Raw genomic sequence first — 15,056 nt, forward strand, 5'->3', positions numbered from 1 at the left:
TAATGATTGGATTTCTTACATCGTAAAGGTCTAGGGAAGAAATCGGAAGTTTCATGGGAAGTCACAGATGGTGTCAGATCATCTGCAGAAGACTGAGTTTCCTCATCATCACCTGACAATAGGTCTTTTGCTATTTCCTCCTATAAGAATAGGAATGCAATGCTAGGGTTAGAAATGATTACATCCCATCAATTTTGAAAAAAAAAGTCTTTATAACATTATTCATAAACATTATGGTATTATAATACAATTAAGAACTAACTGAAGTCTCAGTTTTGAGAAAAGTAAATTTGAAATTCTCCTATAATTTACTTCACGTACACAATTAGTTAATAACATTTACTAATTATATATAATATTAATGCTATACTATTATACATTTATGATATAACAAACAATTTGCTTAATTTGTGGGTATGTAAAGAACTTATCTGAAGCGGTAGACTAATTTTTAGTGAATTTACAACAAAAATAATCTTACTTCTAAGTGGTTAAAAATTAAACTCACTTTCTGCCAACTTAAATAACTAAAAGAAAACAAAAAAGTCTCCAAACTCCACTCTTCCGATAATTTTTTAGAAGTCCAACTAATGCACCACTCCGACCAGTGATATAATTTTAAAAGAAACAGTTCAGAATTAATTTTTATGTAAGTATATAGTCATCCTTGTGCCTGGTACATAGTAGGCACTCAATATTTGCTGAATGACTATGGTCATTAAGGTTTTTGGTACATTAATATCACATTTAATTGAAAAGTGGGAACAACATAACTCACAGGAAGATGTGGAGTCCTCTCCCTGCCTGAGACCTGAAAGATGAGGAAAGTTTCCCAGGGATCTGTTAGCAGAGACCATGACTGAATTCTCCTTGGCAGGGACTAGGCCTCCCCTACAACCAGCCTATGTTAAAGATGTATCACTGAGGCCTTGGCTGCTATGGTCTCTGTCACTCCCAGAGCCCAAGAAAACAGAACTTCTCTCCAACCACTCCATGCCTAAGCCAGATTGGTTTGAAAACTTCTGGGGGATTCATTAATCAATGCATTCAAGTGTCCACAGGATCAAAAGAAGTTAGGGCAAAATCTAAGTTTAGATACAGTATGTCTACACAGGAAAGATAAAAAGTTATGGAAGAATACTCAAATATGTAAAGTATTATGAAGCTATTACTACTTCTAAAGTAGTGAGATCAAAGCCAAACAATATTCAAATCAGTCACCAAAATGATAAGAGCAATGCATCCATAAGAAGTTTACAATTCAGAATTATGAAATGCTTTAAATTAAACTAATAAAAACAGTCAATGGTAACAGATCTGGAATTTTTTTCTACATGCTTGTACTTACTTTGTCTAGTGTCATATCTGGTAGTTCATCTGCAAGTTCACTTGGGGAGCTATTTGCACTGGAATTTGCAACTGCTGGAATTGTAGGTTCATAGCCATAGAATGCCAATAAATCTTCTAGAGGCATGTTTCCTTCCTATTCAAGCCAGAACACAAACATGAACTCAGCAGATGCCACAATGCTGAACCTCAGATAAACCTTGATGCCATTAGTGTTCATAAAGCACATTATCAAAACAGCAGGACCAAATCAAAACCAAGTTTTAGTTTTGCTTTTTGTAACTGTATCCAGAAAACAGGATCAAACACCTAGAGCTATAATTAATATATGAACAAAAGTCTAACAATTAACATCTTAATTTTCATTTTCCAGCATCATTTTACTTTTTAAAAACTTCCTCAAATATTTGCCTTCATGCAGACTTTTTTTTCGCTTTTATATTACTATAACGATTCGCCTTGAAAACATTTCCGATTAATCAATCAATAACTTCACATAATTTTTAGCTTGTTTCCTTGCAATTAACAGTTGACCACTTGGTTTATTCTTCATGTTATTTGGAAGATACCTAATGAGAAAACCTTTGCTGAACATTTACTAACACTATTATGTTTATATATTAATGTTCAAGACACAGTTATCCTTTGATATTCCTACTACTGTCTCTATATTCTGTACCAGTTGTTTTTTTCCCACAACTGTCTGATGAAGTTTGCATTACCACCATCTTACAGATGAGAAAATTGAGGCTTAGTTCTGGGTTCGAATCCCAGGCCCCCAAGTTCTCTTACTGGCAGTGCTGCTTTGATAAAATTACAGACTCTGGCTGCAGGACTACCTGTGTTATGAATACTTATGCCATGCCACATAGTGGCACCCAGTCATTGTTTTTTCCCTCCACTAATCTGAAAATAAGTGCTATATTTCCTTTTTTAAAGTAGTTTAATTCAACCACTAAAATGCATAGAACTGTTTATAATTATCATTTAAATGACTTCAAAACCATATATTCATGAACTAGTTAATTTCTTAAATATTTTAAAGACGCTTATGTCCATCTATTAAGAGATTCACTTTCAAAACTAGCTTACGGTTTAATTTTCCCTTTAAAAAAAAAAATCTAAGTCATGAAGCACACAGCATGAAAGCAGAGTATGCAACACATGCCTACAGTTGATCACAAAGTGAGCTGAGGAGAGCCAGTGATGTCTCCCAGAGAGCCAGCTGGCTGCCCACCAGGGCCCACAAGGGACACAGGTTCTGGGGGTCCCTAAGAATTGGCCTTCACCTTTGCAGTACAGAACTTACATTTTTCACTATGCCTGAATGAAATAGATTCATGTTATGAGATTAGAATAAAGTATATAACAGAATGCTAATTTGTGAATCTGCAGTAGCAGACATGCACCTTTCCAATGACCATGCCACTCATGAAATCTTTTCAGCTTGGAAGTGGAATCAGTAAAAAGCTGCTTTGGGAGCATGGACAAATTCAGCACAAATTAAGTTGGATGGTCAGGATGGACAGAAATTCACCCATGCCACGGGAAAACCTCATGAAGTATTCTTCTCCCAAATGAAAGAACCCCTCGAAGGTGCCAGAACCACATTGAGAGTTTCTCCAGTCCTGCTCCTTGCAGAGTCCATGCAGTCCATTCCCTCTGGTTCACACTAGTTGTAAGAGGAGACTGGTTACAGCCTTTGCCAACCACCTGTTAGCAATATTTCTCCAAAACTTTACAGTTTCAGATTCCCTCCATGAACTGGGGAGATGGCAACTTTCACTCATCATGCACTGACAGTCCATCTTCCCATCAACACAGCATTTACTGAGCTCTAGGTACCATGTGAAGGACTACTGGCTATGGGTAAAGAAATACAATTTCCAGAAAAAAAAAAGAAATCCCTGCTCTCAAGAAATTCAGTCTTGGTGGAAGGAACTGATAAGTTAACAACTGTAAAACATGGTGCTAGCTGCTTTAATCAGTTCTGGAATTGGTGCTATGAAATGGTAGGTACAGAGAAGGGAAGACCTACGCTCCAGGAATAATAGTATATGGTAGGGAAGTATCACACAGAGGACAAAGACTGAGCTAAGTCTTGAAAGATGAAGAGGCTTTTAACAGATAGGGTTGTGTGCTAGGGACTTGTGGTTCATCGTCAGAAACACTGACTGAGCAGTGACTGTGCCAGGAGCCCACTGTGCCAGGTGCTGGTATGAAACACAGGTCTTGCCCTTCTACAACTTACAGACTAGGGGGATACTAACAATACTCAAATATGGAACTGCCAATTAAGATGCGTGCAAAAGGAATCAATAGGGTCCTGAGACACAGAATTATGTGGAGGGCCTACTGTCATAGGGTTACAGAGTCAGACAGTGAATGACTTTAGCTGAGGCCCAAAGTCTGAGAAGTGACCAATCCTGTGAGGAGCATTCCAGGCAAAGGAAACAACACACTTGAGGCCTGAATATGGTTTTCCACTAAGCCAATGGCCAGAGCACAGAGAGTAGAATGAAGAATGGCTCAAGAGGTGATTAGAAAGACAAGCAGAGGCAGACCACAAAAGGCCTCATGGGAAAGAAACTTGGACTTCATACTCCCAGGGCAATGGGAAGCCATTGGAGAATTATAAAACTGGAGTGACATGACTTTATTTCTTCTTAAATCCTGGGCAGCTGTATGAAGAAAAGTTTGGGGAGATGAAGAGGGAAGAGAAAAGCAGGGAGACCACTTAGGAGTTGCATGCTGGGTTAGGGTAGTGATACAGACATGGAGAGAAGTGAATAGATGAGATGTATTCTGAGGTGTAATCAAATGGGCTACTGGAGTAAAAGGGAGAAAGAAGGACAACTCCCCAGATTTCTATCTGAGCAACTGCCTATCGTGGTAACTTTTACTGAGGTAGAAAAGACTAAAGGAAGGAAAGGTTTATGAAGGAAAAACATTAAGAGCTCTGCAGAGGGACTTCCCTGGTGGTGCAGCGATTAAGAATCCGCCTGCCAATGCAGGGGACACGGGTTCAAGCACTGGTCCAGAAAGATCCCACATGCCGCGGAGCAACTAAGTCCGTGCGCCACAACTACTGAGCCTGCGCTCTAGAGCCCGCGAGCCACAACTACTGAAGCCCGCGTGCCTAGAGACCATGCTCCACAACAAGAGAAGCCACTGCAATGAGAAGCCCACGCACCACAACGAAGAATAGGCCCCGCTCACCGCAACTAGAGAAAGCCCGTGTGCAGCAAAAAACATTCAACTCAGCCAAAAATAAAAAAAAAATAATTAAAAAAAACAAAATGTTTGAGAGGAGAAGAATACGGTGAATTTCATAATTTAGAAAAAAAGAGTTCTGCAGAGGACACAAAGTTAAGTTTGAGAGGACTATGAAACATCCAAGTGGAAAAGTCAAGTTGGCTAAGAGCCTGGAGCTCAGAGGATCAGGCTGGGCTAAAGATATAAATCTGGCATTCATTAGCATCTAGATGATATTTAAAGCCACAGGAGTAGATGAGCTCACTCAGGGAGAGAGTAAAGAGAAGGGGATCTATGCTTTATTAGAAGAATTTTCAGATATATTACCCTATAGGCAATGGGACACGTCTAGAAAATTTTAGATATGATTTGCATTTTGAAAAAGACATCCTAGGGGGAGTAGAAGAATAAGAGCCTGAACTAAGAAGGGAATTAAAGAATCTATTTCTTGACTTACGTGACAGAGGGAATGTAGGTAACACAGGAGTCTAAGTGGATTGCCCATTTCTGGCCTGAGAAGGTTAAATAGCTACAGCATCATTATAAGACCAAAACAAAAGACAAATAAACTTAAGGGTAGAGGGTGGGACAGTAGATGATTTAAGGTGAAAGTCGAAGCACTGGGCTTGAATGAGTTATCCAGAAGAGGAATACAGAGTGAGAAGACAAAAGCTAGAACCCTGGGGAATACCATCAATTAAAATGAGGGTAAAGAAAGAAAAGTCCGTAAGTACTACAGAGGGAAACACAGAGGGTAGAAGTAGAACTAGGAGAAAATGCAGGATTATGTAAGTTAAGAAAGAAGCAAGGGTGGAGAAACCACGGATGGTCACTTGGGTCAAATATCAAAGAGAGATCAAGCAAGATAAAGCAGACATGAATTCTTTGTATCTGTCAATCAAGAATTATTGGTGACCTTACAACCTGTTGGGAGAAGCAAAGCTGAGGACTGAATGGGAGGGGAGAAAGTACATACACTATAAAAAGAGAATGTTGAAGGGCAACACAGGGTCAAAACAGAATTTCCAAATGTGGGAAATATATGAGTAGGAGGCCATACTGAAATAAAAAAAATAAGTAGAAGAATAAACTGAGGGCTAAAGGGGTGGAATCTAGGGACTAGCCTGGGATGTGGAAGATACTTTTGGGACCGGAGAGAAGGAAGGAAGAATTAGCATAAAAGTTAAGTTTGCATGTGTGAGGCAAACAGGAGGTTCTGGGTAGTCATTCACGAAAATCCTACTTTCTCTACAAACACACAAGCATGATCATCTGTTGAGGGAGAAGGTGACCTTCTTTGTGGAAACCTCCTTAATACAGTCAAAGGATGACACTGTAATGACCCCTAGAAGGGGCTGGTGCCAAAACACAGAAATTATCTGTACTAAAACTTTGAAGCAAAACTGGAGAAGATTAATCCAGTCTCTGAAGCACTTTACAAATGAGCTTTCTGTTAGAGCCTATTAATAAAGCACTTAGTCCTTTGAAGCACAGAAGAAATGTTTTCAAAATTGAATTAGCAAATCTCAAAGTCTCTGAGGATCTGTGGTGGCTAGATCAGCTTAGAAGTTTGATCTAGCACCTTATCCCAGGGATGAGGATTTTTCTCTTCTACAATATTTCTCAGCCATTTTGTTGAACCTATTTAAATTTCAAGGGACACATCTGAGTCCAGTCACACTTATAAATGAACTGTTTTGTAAGTCAAAGGATTTGTAACAGGAAGAGCACAATATTTAGAGGCAGAGGACACACTAATTGCTAACTACTACTGTGGGCAAATCACCTAACCTCTCTCACCTCTATTTCCTCATCTGTAAATAGAAAAACACATTATTTCATTAATCCTATGATGCATAACCTCACATATCAGAAATCAGGATGCACCTCATTACCACTGTACAAATTTCTCATAGTAATGTCCCTCCCTGCTCCCATCTATGCTGCTTCTAAATCTACGGTACATCTTACAATCAACAAGGCCTCTGAGCCAAGGAAATAACGCTAATACTTGTCTGACACACCTGATGGTGTTGCTGAATGGGTCAAATGACACTGTCTAAATGAGGTACAAATTAATTTTCACATAACACCAGTCTGGTATCTTATAATACTGGATGCAAAACCGCATACATATAACTTTTTAAAATGCTTTAAAAATAAATCAGTAAGGACCTAGATCAAAGTCTCATTTCACAATGCATATCAGAGGAGAAATCTATATATTAATAAAGGCAGAAATGTAAATTACTTTTTTAAAAGTTATAGGTCTAAATCTAGGATTATTAAATTAAAACCTCTCAGGAAACAGTAATGTGAATAAATTAAAATGTAGAACGATATAACATAAACCTTATTTTAGTATGGTTAATAACTAAAATCTTGTCACGTAATCTATTCTCTATACTTACCAAAGTGCTACCGTAAGAAAACTGATTTTGTACCGCTCTTATTTTCCATAACATATAATGTACTAAAAATTTGTAAGCACCAAAATAAAGGCCATATGTATAGACTATCAAATTTATTTACTATGAGCATAACAACTTGTAGTTTTCTAAAACATTAACACCAAGGCTCTAAGGCTGTTACCATGTACCAACACCTAAATCACTGTTCCAATAATATAAGATTAATACATTATTTTAAATTGTATAGAAATAATTTCAAACTTCTTCTAAAAATACAATGATCTTTACTCTTTATATTTGTGTCTCTATCTACTCTTTCTTTTCTTTGTTTTCATGTTTCATTAAACATCAATAAAGAACAGAGACCACATCTACACAGTTATGCTTTACTGCAGATAAGAATCACAGTTCAGATGAAGTGAGCAGTCAGTCACTCTTAGAAACAGCTCCTCTTGTCCCTTGCTCAATGAGAGAAGGATTAGCCTTCTGAGCAAGGACACAGCTCTTAGGTCTTCACTAGAATTTGTTTAAAAATTACCTGGATTGTTCTGTCTCAATTTCCAAGAATGCGACAAAATGCCAAGAAGCAAAACTGCCTAAGTACAGAGAAGTTGAAACATTTAAAGGCCTGTAATTTTTCAGAATCTACAAATTCAGTGACAGGTATCATTACAAAGATTTAATTACTGGAGTTTACTAAACAAAATGAAAATCACAGGAATAGAAACTAGGTATTTCTGTGAACAGCTAAGTGAGTAACTCTTTGCTGTTGATTATTTCTCTATATCTTTCCTATTTTCTTTTAAAACTCACCACACAGATTAAAGCAGCTATTACTATAATCTCTGGGAGAAGAAAACCTACAAATCTGAAAAACAAAATTTTACCAGCCCATAAAAATCTCTACAAGATTACCCATACTCAAGTAGGAACTACATTAACACATTAAATGAAATTTTAAATTCTTACTAGTTTACTGACAAAACATCTATTTGTGTGGTTAAAGCACAGTCTAGCACATTTATATTATTTTCTTACGTCATGCTGTAAATAGACTGCTGTCTCCCTATCTTTAACAGCAAACACATAATTAAGGAAGGTGCATTATGAGACCACCTGGGACTTTTGACCAAGCCCACAGCAGTGTCCTGACATAAAAAACTACAGGAGAGAAGTATGTATTCTAAGAAGCCTTCCATGAACTTCCACATGAGGCTAAACACCTTTTACTAGACATAAATCCTTTCTCCCATAGCTCTCACTGCTTACTGCTTTCATAGTTCTTAGCAGAGGACATCAAAAAAATCTTTGCTCTCATTTGTCACCCCACACTAGACCATAAGCTCCCAGAGATCAGAAACATTGTCAAATTGCTCATTTTTGCCATCCCAGGACCCATCACAGTCCTTGGCTTAGTGATAATGCTAGCTGGATTATAATTCTCAATTTTTCTAGGCTACCTACTCATAAGAGGTAGAAACGAATTCCCTGAATAAAGTCAAGGCAGAGCTTGAGACTCTTGGGTATCTTCTCTCATCAACAGGCAACAACTTATCATCACCCCTGAAAGAAGTGATAGGTAAGACTTTTCTTCTTGATTATTTCCTAACAATTTTATCTCTATATTCCCAAATCTGTTTGGCTTTTATAGGAGATATATGTATTTTTTTAATGATTAAATCTAACCGCAACCATGTTGGATTAATCTGCCAAAGGAATAAACATGTTTAGAAGATTTCAGGTCTACAGGAGCAAGCCTGGGGTCTAGGCCCTGAAGACTCTGCTTCTGTTTCCCTGTGTGTTAAGATGAAAGAAGAAATGCCATAATAGCACAGCCCTGCCTCACAAAGATAGCAGAAGAGATTACTTAAGAATGTGCTTTGTCTTCTTCAAGAAAAAGAAGTATGAAAACTCAGTATTATTCCTGAAAACTTTTGTTATTCTGGGCTGATTAGAAATTTGCAAATAAGGTTAATTTACAGATAAGTATAATCTTTTCAAGGAACCCCTCTCTCTGTAGTTCCTGGTATAAATATATGTTTAAAATCCAGTTCATTTGAATTTATACTGATTTGGGGTTTTAAAAGTTATAAACTACATTTACCTTCCCGACTTTCTAAAAGATGACTGGGTGGGAAGGAAACAGGATATTACTAATTCAAATTTAAAAACAGAGTAAAACTTTTTCTCTCTCAATTTCCTTATAGTAATCCATCAGATTTTAAGTTTCTTGAAGGAGAACTTCTCCCGGTATCTACTGCAGTGCAGTGCTTAGTTAAACTCAAGTTTGCCCCTCAGTAAAATAGTGTGATATAATGCAAAGAGGCTGGGCTAGGATTCAGAACTAAGTTTCCTACAGTTCTCTATATCTCAATATTCTCATCTGTAAATGTACCTAGTTCATTGTCCTGGTATAAACTTAAAAACAGGTTAACAAACATAAAATAATTTTTAAAAGTTATATGAAAATGTACTTATTAGGCTATCCTTCAAAATAATAAGAAAAGCAGTAACTTTCTGTACAAGTTAGGTCAAAAGGAAATACGCTGATACTATTTTTTTAATTGAAGTATAGTTGACTTACAATGTTGTGTTAGTTTCAGGTGTACAGCCAAGTGATTCAGCTATTTATATATATGTGTGTGTGTATATATCTTCTTATAAATATGTGTGTATATATATATTCTTCTTCAGATTCTTTTCCATTATACACTATTACAAGATACAGTTCCCTGTGCTATACAGTAGATCCTTTGATACTATTTTTATTTCAGGTAGGTTATAAATAATTTATAATAGAATGTCAAAATCTTTACTATAAGTTTGTATTAAAATACTAAAGTAAAATCCTTTACCTTTTCTAAGTCTTCAATTTCAGAACTGAAGTTTTTACCCTCATCCATCATTTCCTCTTCTTCAAGAGTTCTTTCATCATCATAGTCATGGACCAACATCTCAGCAGTGGGGTCAAAATCATGATCCTCAGACGACAAAGACCCAACTGGAAGGAAACAAACTGAATCACTTTACAGGTTCACAAGGCTATTTACAAAAGAAAATAACTTGTGTTCTACTGCCAGTTCCTTAATACACTTGTCTAAAAGCAGTAGAAAAATGTGAGATGGATTATGAAAGGAAGACTTCACAAGAGTCTTACATAGTGAGGCTAAAAACTTCAGTAGAAGGGAATATTAACTTTACTCAAATTCTAACCCTCAAATAAAGGTTCAAATCACAACAGAAATGTGGTTTTTAGAACAAATACAAATTTCTGTGAAGCAGCTATACAGCAATTCAGTCTTCAAAAGCACTACCTCACTTTTCACGTCTATAACAGTATTTCAAGCTCCCCAGCATTAAACCATAAAAGCATGCTTTTCTTTGGACTACTAATAAAGTTCTTAAGGTTATGTGAAGGGAATACAGAAAATCATATCTAAGAGCTTTGGAAGAGGTATCCCATTGCAAGTTGTTTTAGTCAATTCCAACTTGTTTATAAGATGGTAATGCTTGGGAATTCCCTGGTGGTCCAGTGGTTAGGACTCTGCACTTCCACCACAGGGGGGATGGGTTCGATCCCTGGTTGGTAACTAAGATCCTGCAAGCCACGTGGTGTGGCCAAAAAAAAAAAAAAAAAAAGATGGTAATGCTTTTTAATGGCAAATCTGAAGTCAACAGGATACCCTGAAAACCAAATGGAGAAATGAATACTATCCATAATCCCGAGAAAATGAAGTCAAATTTATGAAAAACAGGATTTTCTCCATTTGTTTTACTCTACTATGTAATTTAATTAGATCACTCTCAGAGCAGGCAAGGAAAGAAGTATTAGAATCTTGGAGTGGAGAAAGGGAGAAGTGGAAGGAAGCATATTCAACACAAAAAGTTTGATGTGTTTTTAGTCAAGCTATTTAATATTTTAAACATTTAAGGACATTAAGATCATTACCAAAACACTAACTAGACCAAAGATTTTTCACTATGGAAAAAAACACAGACAATTCAATGTTTCTGATTCTGAGTTCAGAGAACTCTAATCATTAGCCCCCAAAATAATAAAATTCCTATGGGACTCTATTCTTTAGGAGGTTTACATTATAATGTTATTTTCTGAATGCTGAAAGATATTAACCTGCTCATTTTAAAAGCCTGTTGAAGTATAGGTAGTTTAAGTTAATTTTAGAGAAAGATGAATATTTGTTAAATAGCTGAAAAGCAGAACATCAACCATTACAAATTTTCTTTGAGGAATTCCAGGAAACTTTTGGGGTATGCCAAAGTGTAAGGTATGAAGTAGATGGTAACTTTTCTACCTCTTTGAAAGCAGAGCTCTACCCTCTTTCTAATCCACGTATCACTTGGCCCACTTTAAGGCTTCCCCTGAAAGACGAAAGTATTCATTCAATAACAGCCAGAAACAGAAGGGCCTGAGGGTCTACTCTTGGCTTTGTCCCTGGCTTTCTGGGACCTGAGGCAAGTCATTTAAACCGTCGGGGCCTGGGTCCAGTTTTTCATTTATAAAATTCATAGGGTTGGTTTAATGACCTCTAGTCTCTTCTGGTTCTAAAATGTTCTTAAAAATTGGCTAATTGATTATAAACAAGTTATAAGTTTGTTTAAACACCAAAACCACACTTTTTGCTTTTTATTTAGATTGCAACTTCTTAAAAGCAGACAGTGATACAAAATGGAAAAATTCCATTATCATCCAGATGTTTGGCATCATGTACATAAATATTCTTTCCCTGAAATCAGCTATAACAAAGAAATGTTTGTCTCAAAATTAGAGAAACTTAAAACAATTTTTAAATGTAAAGACATAGCTATTTTCAAAATAGCCACAAATTTCTTCTACTTGATGTTAATTATTTTATAATACCTTAAACGATAATCAAGTGAGACATTAAAGGTTGACTAAAGACACGAAGTAATATGCAAGGAAATGGACTCTAAGGCAACATGTAGTAACAGAAGACTTGGGAGCCCATCCAGACTCTGCTATTAACTAGGTAACTCTCGGTAGAGTTATTTAGAAGTCTCCTCAAGTGTAAAATAAGGGAGTTGAACTAGTTCAGAGGCACTTTTCCTGGAGACTATGAGAGGGAAAAGAGGCAGCCAAAAGGGGGCTGGAAAGAGAATAAGAAACTGAAACAAAGCTGTCCTTAACATTTCAGCACATGAGGAAAGGTCTCTGCCATAGATGGGTTTCAGGGGTTCCACAAACCCCAAGGTATATGCAATTATCCATTATGTGCAGAGTTCTGGAGACAGAGTCCCTTGCTTTCATCAGATCCTGACAGGGGTTTCTAACACCAAAATGGTTAAGAAACACTGTCCTAGATGATCTAATGTTGTCTCACCTCAAAAATTCTGTATTACCACTTTTCTTTGCCAAACTCATAAAGTATGTGTTTCTTTTAATTAGGACAGCTTTACGTAACTCTCAATTTTGCATTTAATACAATCCACAGACACTTCTCAATTATGAAAAATGTATGAGACAAAACAAGGGGAGATGGAGAGTCAGGATTAATGATCAATATAAGCACCCCCAAAGTTCTGACAAATTAAAGAGACAATTTCTCAAAAAAATTAAAATCTAAATTAAACTGCTAAAGTTAGTGGAAAGTTTGGGAAAGATTTGGGATTAACCGTTTCAGACTTGGAGAAAAAAAACACGATATGTGAGAATTAAAGATCTATTACTTAAAAAGAACGTTTGTCAATTAGCAGCTCTGTAACAAAAGTATTTTTTTCAACATGCCAGATAAAAGTGAGAAAAGAGTGTAACTGTTCCTTCCTCCAACAGCTTAATTACCAAAATGAACACTGAAACCTCTTAAAAACAAATGATGAAAAACTCGCAAGACAAATTTCTGTTGGAAAAATTGAGCAATAGATCTTTGGGTCCCCATCACCCTTTGGGACCCACTGAAAAGTAAGAAAAGGGGACAAACCTGGGCTCGAACTTCCAAAAGAAGCCTAGGAGAGAAAAGAAAACGTGCGGTTAGATCGCGCAGCCAGGGAAAGAGGCAGCGCCGGCAACAGGGCGCAGAGGAGGCGGAGCCCAGCGCTCCTCCGCAGCTGCCAAAAGTGCAAGACGTAGCTTCGCTCCAATCGCTCCCGGCCCCTTTCGGGCCCCTCTTGGCTGCCTCGCCTTCCTCCCCGAGTCCGTAGTGTACAAACTCGCACACCGGGGACGAAGCCCGGTGTCTAACTGGCAACTCCAAGACTCCGCTTGGAGCTCAGCAAGTTACAAAGTAGAGAAGCACAACCCAGAGCAGTCGGCTCACAGCATCGGTCCCCCATACCCCGGCATCTCAGGAGTCCCCCAAATCCCACCTGGCTCTCCACGGCCCCAAACAACAACTCGCAACCTAACACCCTTTCCTGGAAGGGACTCACCCTGCGCATCCAGTCCACCTCCTGGGGCCCGGTAGCCCCAATTCCTGTGCTGTCCTCTGCCCCCGAGCGTAGCCAGCTCTCAACCGGACACTCGCCCCCAAACCAAAGCTCAAGCCCCCCCATACTCTCTGCGGCGTCCGGAGACGCGGATCCGCAGTCCCAGAGATGCTGGTTCCTTCCAGAGTGTTCAGTCGCTCTCCGGGCCCGCCAGCGAGCCCCTCGCCCTAGCGTGCTCCTGCCGAGGGGCTTCTGCTGCGCCACCCCCTCCCCCCAAGCTCACTAGTCCCGGGGGACACGGCCAGGGCAGCTCCGCTCGCCCTGCCTCCCCCCTTAAGCTCGGAGGAAAGTGGGGCTACCGAGAATCCGTGGAGAGAGCGTCGAGGGTCTTGGTCCTCCCCGTTTACCCACAGGAGCTCCCGCACCTCCCGGGCTGCGGGGCGGGGAGTCCCGCTCGCCTCTCGCGAAGCCCAGCGGCCGCGCATCCCGCTCGCCTCCGCGCCCGGAGCAAAGTGGAGCTTGAGGTTCCTTCGCACCGCAGCCTGGACCCAATGGGCCGGGGGCACAGAACACTCCTCCAGCAGGGCAGTGGCGCAGCCCGCTCCCCGCTTTGCAATCCGGCCGCGGAGGGGGGGGATCGGCCGGTTTCCACCCACCCCGGCCCCAGGAGGTGGCGCGGAGGCTCCGGCGGCCCGCGTCAGCTGCCCGGGGGCACGGCACGGCGGCGTCCGCGGGCCGGGGTTCGCTGCCGCCGGCCGCCGCCTCCCGTCCGGCCCCGTCGCCCGGCCGGGTCGGGGCAGGAGCCGCCGCGGCCTAGTCCCGGAGGGAGACAGCTCCCGCGCCCGCTCCCGCCCCCCGGCCGGCCCCGCCGCCGCCCGTCGCCGCCCCGCGGCCCCGCGCCGCCACGCCGCCCCCCGTAGGGCCGCGGGAAGGGCCCCGGATCCCCCAAGCCGGCTCGGGGACCGCGGGAGGCCGCCGGGCACCCGCTCCAGCCCGGCCGCTCCTGCCCGGTTTCCCTGCTCACCTCCGCCATATTGGTACCTTTAGGGCGAACGAGCAGCGCCGAGCCCAGTCCCCGGATGGGGAGCCTGAGCCAATAGCAGCCGCCGCCGCCGCCGCCGCCGCCGCGGTCCGCCCGGCACCCGCCCGGCGGCGGAGGCGGCTCGGCCCCTTATAGGGCAGGGCGGCCCGCGACACCCCCGGCCCGCTCGCAAGCCCACCCCATCCGGCGCCCCTCGCCGCGCCCCGCGCCCGCTGCGGGCGCCTCGACCCGCACCCGCACTCACCCGCCCTTCGCCTCTCGGCTGGAGTAAAGTTCCTGCCGAATTGGAGGCAGACGGGGGACGGATGGAAACATCGGCGCAGGACAGACCCATGTCCACCCAGTCGAGGCCCAAGAACCGGCCGGGGTGGCTGCGGACCGACCGACAGACGCTCCGGTCCGGGAGGGCGTTGGGGAGAGGGGCAAGAGACTTGGAGGGACAACTCGACAGACTTCCCTAAGTAAGGAGAGGAGGTGGTGGATGGCCGAGAGGAAGCCCCGAGAAATGGAAGAAGTGGCTGATGGACTGCAGTGTCAGTCCAGAATGAGAGGACAGCGACCAGGCATTTTGCGGTTTCCCCTAAGAGACCTGCAGGAAT

General features: G+C 41.3%; 1 protein-coding gene across 3 annotated transcripts in view; it reads right to left on the reverse strand.

The window, feature by feature from the left end:
• Positions 1-14,816, reverse strand: part of MIER3 (MIER family member 3) — a 30,606-nt gene extending 15,790 nt beyond the window's left edge. The window contains exons 1-5 of one of the 3 annotated variants that reach the window (XM_067730713.1): positions 14,702-14,816; positions 12,971-12,995; positions 9,869-10,014; positions 1,349-1,483; positions 20-140 (exon numbers count right to left, since the gene is read on the reverse strand). In XM_067730713.1, the coding sequence (XP_067586814.1) occupies positions 20-140; positions 1,349-1,483; positions 9,869-10,014; positions 12,971-12,995; positions 14,702-14,791 (517 nt within the window). In that variant the 5' untranslated portion in view covers positions 14,792-14,816. Of the gene's footprint in view, positions 1-19; positions 141-1,348; positions 1,484-9,868; positions 10,015-12,970; positions 12,996-13,418; positions 13,642-14,439; positions 14,547-14,701 lie in introns of those variants that run through there. The other 2 variants (XM_067730714.1, XM_067730712.1) reach the window with 2 other exon arrangements.
• Between the last annotated feature and the right edge of the window lie 240 nt (positions 14,817-15,056).

This window comes from Pseudorca crassidens, chromosome 3, assembly GCF_039906515.1.
Source record: "Pseudorca crassidens isolate mPseCra1 chromosome 3, mPseCra1.hap1, whole genome shotgun sequence".
NCBI lineage: Eukaryota > Metazoa > Chordata > Mammalia > Artiodactyla > Delphinidae > Pseudorca > Pseudorca crassidens.